At 36.4% G+C, this 5380-nt stretch overlaps 1 protein-coding gene across 1 annotated transcript; it reads right to left on the minus strand.

Moving 5' to 3' along the window:
* Positions 1-305: 305 nt before the first annotated feature.
* Positions 306-3104, minus strand: LOC107764899 (putative receptor protein kinase ZmPK1). The gene is made up of 2 exons (XM_016583487.2): positions 2386-3104; positions 306-2199 (listed from the first exon to the last, which is right to left on the minus strand). Exons 1-2 carry the CDS (start codon positions 3020-3022, stop codon positions 431-433), a joined length of 2406 nt encoding a protein of 801 aa, XP_016438973.1. The 5' UTR covers positions 3023-3104; the 3' UTR covers positions 306-430.
* Positions 3105-5380: the final 2276 nt, after the last annotated feature.

Here is a 5380-nt window from a genome sequence, read left to right on the forward strand (position 1 = left end):
TGAGGCCTCGAATAGATCCATATTATGTATTAGGATTGGTTGGTGTGATTGAACGGGGTCCCAAGCGCCTCGGGTGTGTTTCGAAGTAATTTCGGTCTTTCAGACCATTTCCCCTTGTTTTGAATCAACTGTCTTCTGGTGTGCAGTTCAATGCGATCGCGGAGGGTGTTTGACGGCTGGCATCTATACGGCGGTTTAGATTTCCATCTAGCAATGGGTCACAGCACCATAACAGTTGTTACATTGCACATGATTGTTGCGAAAATTTATCTTCATCTAAGGAGTTACATAATGAGATTCAAAAGTACATGCAAACTCAAGTTAGATGCTATTATTTTGGAAGAAGTTACTTTACATGGAATTAAAGAGGGTACCAACTTTACTATATCATTCTAAGATCAGCTATTGCAAGAGTTGATACAACTTGAGATTAACTTAGATTAATGTCTATTTTCAACTCGAGATTTTCTGGATGAAGCATCTTATCCACCACCTCGCACATGGTAGGTCTTGCATCTCTATCTTCCTCTGAACACTGCAAAGCTACTTTTAATAGAATTTCCATCTTTTCCAAGTCAAATATACCATTTAAAGATGGATCCACAATTTCTTGAATCCATGATTTCGTTTCACTGGCTGCGCGCATCTTCTCTCTAATCCAAGTGACCAACACCCCTTGTCCCATAGCATCATTATCTCTACAGCTACCATAAGCGCAAACTTCCGGACTCTTGCCTGTGATCATCTCCAATAAAACAATGCCATAACTATAGACGTCAACTTTTGAGGTGATAGGCATCTTAAAAATCCATTCAGGAGCCATGTATCCTCTAGTCCCCCTTATCGTTGAAAAGCTCGAATTATCCAAACCACCTCTATTTAATATTTTCGATAGCCCAAAATCAGCAACCTTTGGCTTGTAATTGGAATCTAAAAGTATGTTTTGAGGCTTCACATCACAATGCAAGACCCATTCTAAGCATTCTTCATGCAAGTAAGCAAGTCCTTTGGCTGTCCCCAAAGCAATTTCAAACCTTTTCTCCCAATCAAGTTTATTGGCATGCAAATTATCAGACAAAGAACCATACTCCATATACTCATAAACCATAAGCCTGTGCTTTCCCTCGGCACAATATCCCCATAGTTCTATCAAATTCATATGATTAAGGTTGCCTATAGTACTCACTTCTGCTAGAAATTCAGCTTCTCCTTGATAGTTGGCTCCTCCACTGAGGGACTTTATAGCTGCAACTCTGTCGTCAGACAATTTTCCTTTATACACAATACTACCGCCTCCTCGGCCTATCTCTTCACTGAAATTGGAAGAGGCCTTTTTAAGCTCAGCATAGGTGAATTTCTTGAATCTTGTTGAAAGTTGAAGGTAGCCTTGCTTGGTTTCATGTGAGCCTTTTCTTGTCTTAATCCAGTAAGTGAGAAAACAAAGAATCTCCAAAACTCCAGCTACAACAATTGACCAAATGAAGGACTTTATCCATCCATGTTGTTCTTTTCTTTTGTAAGCTCTGTCCAACATCACTTTTTCATTGTCACATTGGAGGTTTCCTTTATAATTCGCTTCCCAAGTTTGCCTTCCTTTAGGCAATTTTACATAAACAATATCCGGCCAACTTGATTGGACATAGCCATTGAATAAGAGTGTTTTTGGGTAACAACCATAGGTACCATTACCTCCAACAAACTTGTACTGGAAACCTTTGCAATCACAATGTTTCAAGCATAAATTCTTGCATTCTTGCAACGTTTTATTACGAAAGTATGCAATATCATACCCGTAAAACTCAACGTGGTGAAGCGGAAAGAAATCCATCGAACTAGTATCGTTGCAAGAAATCGCGAATTCTGGTTCACAACCATAGGACCAATCTGTGGGATTTCTCATCCTATATCCTGGTATACAAGAGCATTTTCTACCAAAGTAAGGATCATAGGAACACAAACTGTTCAATCCACAAACTCCATGAACCCTACAAGCTGCTATAAATAACTGCCAAGTAACTCTCCAAGTGTTACTCAGCATATCTAGGCTGTACAATCGAATATTGCCATCTACATCAAGGGTCAATCTTCTTCGCAATTCCACACCATAATCAGCAGATTGGAATCTAAATTCATCACTTGACACAAAATTGCCCAAACGGTCAAGAACTGCAGTTTTGCTGTCATTGTAGGTGGACCGACCTGCAGAGGCGAATGGACTATATAAGCAAACAGTTCAACTGAACCAAGACCAGTGGTATAGGTTTTGATGATTGACAAAAGAACACATGCATGAACCAAGTTCATGAACACTGTACGCATGTTACGACCAGAATCAAGCAAAAGGCATGCACGTGCAAGGGATAAGTATAAGTGGTTGTTACTGACCTGCATCCCAAACAATTAACCACGGGCTTGGCCAAAAAACACTTGTCATCTCTATGCCATCAAAGACAAGATGTAGGACATTATCCTCATTAAAATGTACCTGGTAAAATCCAGAAGAGAAATTGGTCGAGCTTCTACGTGACACAAGCTTTGAGGTCTTGGTAAGTGGTTGTTCAGGAAGAAGTGTGTCTGTAGGTGAATCAAAGCTTTGCCAAATTTCTTGACCTTCTGAAGTTACAAGAACAAGGTTGCCGTTATCCAGCAACCTTAATTCAACAGAGGAACTTGATTGTGTACCAGATTCCCAAACATTGATCTGATTCGCATCAATTAGTACGAGGTTGCCTGATTTGAGCAGGGAAAGATGTGATTTTCTTCCATTTATTGGTTGGTCACGGTTAGCCATCCAAACAACGGTGTTGTTTCCATTAGCCAATGGCTTAGTGAACCATATAGCAAAGAAATAAGCATTGTCACCAACAGAGTAAAAACCAGCAGTGAATTCTTCATTGGGGGATAAAAGAGAATCTTGTGGAGCAGAAAGAGAACCTTCAGATAAACTAAAGATTGTTGAGGATGATGAAACTGGCAATGCAACAAGTGAAGCCAAAACAAGAATCAAAATTTGTACATCCATGTAATACTTTGAGATTCTTAATACTTGAGTTTTGAAATATATAAATTCAGAACGAGACAAAAATGAGTAATGTTAGAAGGCGGCTAAGGTAGGGACAATATTAGTAGAGTAGTTGAAAATTGAATAACATTTTGAATCAAATAGGAGAAGACAGATATTAGAAGACTTTCTTCTACCTAAAGAGAATGATCCTTTCTCAACTCAGAATTATTTTATTTCTTCATATGATTTTTCTGTTGCTAAGCACAGTATACAATTCCACAGGCGGGGAGTTAGTTTTGTTATAGAGTGCAATTGAATGTTCAGATATTCATGGATATATATACTTACTGATGATTTAGTCAGTCTAAGTTTGTTAATGAATAAATAGCAAAGTTGTAATATTTAATAGAAATGAAAAACAAAAAAATACTGGTGGAATGGTTCATTCATTATTAATTTAAGAACGCCAACTAAGGATTATTTGGTCTAAATTCCAACTAATCAAAGATTCGTCTTCACTAAAAAATTTGTAAGAATTTCCATTTAGAAAGAGACACAGAAATATTAACAATTGAGGCTTCAGGAAATAGTGGGATGAAGTTACTATTTATTATTTGACCCGATTACTACGAGAACTCAGGCCACAACGTCCTTATACCTATAAAACTTGCTGCTAATTTCACTTTTCTTATCCGAAAGTTCCTTCTATTTTCTGGTTATTTATTTGGCTGTCATAAAAAAGGAAAAACAATAGGAGTATTACATACACATAAAGACATTTAGCCCGTCCAAAGATGCAAAAGAAATAGCAGGGTCCACTGTCCCCTTCAAACACTCACATCCACAGCTCCAATAGTGACAACTTACAAATAGTAGCATTCAACATATGAATTTATGGCAGTCTTATGTCCGCGCGATAAACTGAGTCTTTGATTATAATCAGGATAAATAATCTCATCTTCTACGTAGATAGGTAATCCCATGATTTTTAGATTGCATATTATATTCAACCAATAAATTAATCTTTTGGGCTAATCAAGTTTCAATTATAAAAATATAAAAATCAAATCGGGATTAATCAACATATTATTATAAGCAGTATATGCTTCAAACAGAATGAAACCAACTTCAAATTGCAGTTTTCTTTTCTCAAAATGAGGATAAAATATATCAAAAGTTCTAGTCAAGTACCAAACAACTTATTGACTTTTAAAACCCAGAATAGGACACTACATTTAATGGTCTGTGCACCCCCAACCCCACCCCCCACCTCAAACCCAAAAAAAAAACATACTTCAATACATCCCCTAAGTTCCAGGTTCATTTGGAGCAGTCTACGTCACACTAAATCATCTTCTAGAAAAATTCTAGTCTGGAGTATTTTAATTTTCATAAATTAGCTCTTCCCTAAGGAAATGATCTGGAAAAGTAAAATGGATCGATGACTTACTAAGTTGGTTTTCCTTAAATTAGATACAATAACAACTCCCAGATTGAAGTCTTATTTTTGCGTTATAAAGAACGAGAAGACTCAACTGAACCAAAAATAATATCTCGTACAGTGCATAGTTTACTGATATTGGATTATTCTATTGGAAATTCAAACATATATAGTTCGTTGTTTATTGTTGCTAATTCCCTAGACATTATGAGATATCTTTATAGATATAAATTCTGAAAGAGACATGAATCCAATTGCTGTAGATGGCGGCTAGTGAGGAAGAACTGTGTTAAAAGTAGGTCTCTAAATTTTGTGACTTGAAAAATAGATAAACAGAATTGTTCGACCAAAAACACGTAGATTTTTTATTAAACTAATTAATATTGTATGACGAAAGGTTAAACCTAGGTAATGATAATAACTTCAAATTTATAATCGATTAATACCAATCAAGCAAGAGCAGTGTTGAGAGAAGATTAAATGTGATGTACATTCAATGTTTCAAGATCATTAATGATGGGGAATATCAAGCAATAAATAACGATAAATGGCATTAAAGTAAATAAGGAGAATGATTCACTAGGTGGATGATTCTTCTTTCTGACAATGGTGACTGATAGACAAATACTAGAATGTTGGGACCCTTCTCGGATCTAATGGAAAAAGTGTGGAACAGTAGACAATCGAATCTCTTTAGAAAGGTAGTGATTGTCTTTTTTCTAGAGAGAAAGTCTGTTTTTTCAAGAATGTTCTTATCAGAGAATATTACCTCCGTCTCTCCCTATCTCTTTTTCTATTTATATGGGACATTCCCTAGTCAACCCTAATCAAGAATATTCAATAGAATATTTTCCTGAATATTCTATTACAAAAACTAGCCGTTAGCACTCGACCTCGGTCGTTATTGACTACTCGGCTACGATCCTCGTTATCTT

Source organism: Nicotiana tabacum, chromosome 12 (assembly GCF_000715075.1).
Source record: "Nicotiana tabacum cultivar K326 chromosome 12, ASM71507v2, whole genome shotgun sequence".
Classification (NCBI taxonomy): Eukaryota; Viridiplantae; Streptophyta; class Magnoliopsida; order Solanales; family Solanaceae; genus Nicotiana; species Nicotiana tabacum.

What these genes read in the sequence shown, in the direction of transcription:
- LOC107764899 (XM_016583487.2), bottom strand. Translation starts at nt 3,022, where the DNA reads ATGGATGTACAAATTTTGATTCTTGTTTTGGCTTCACTTGTTGCATTG. An exon ending in GTTAATTGTTTGGGATGCAG is followed by an intron (nt 2,200 to 2,385) that starts GTCAGTAACAAC and finishes TCGCCTCTGCAG; the next exon opens with GTCGGTCCACCTACAATGAC.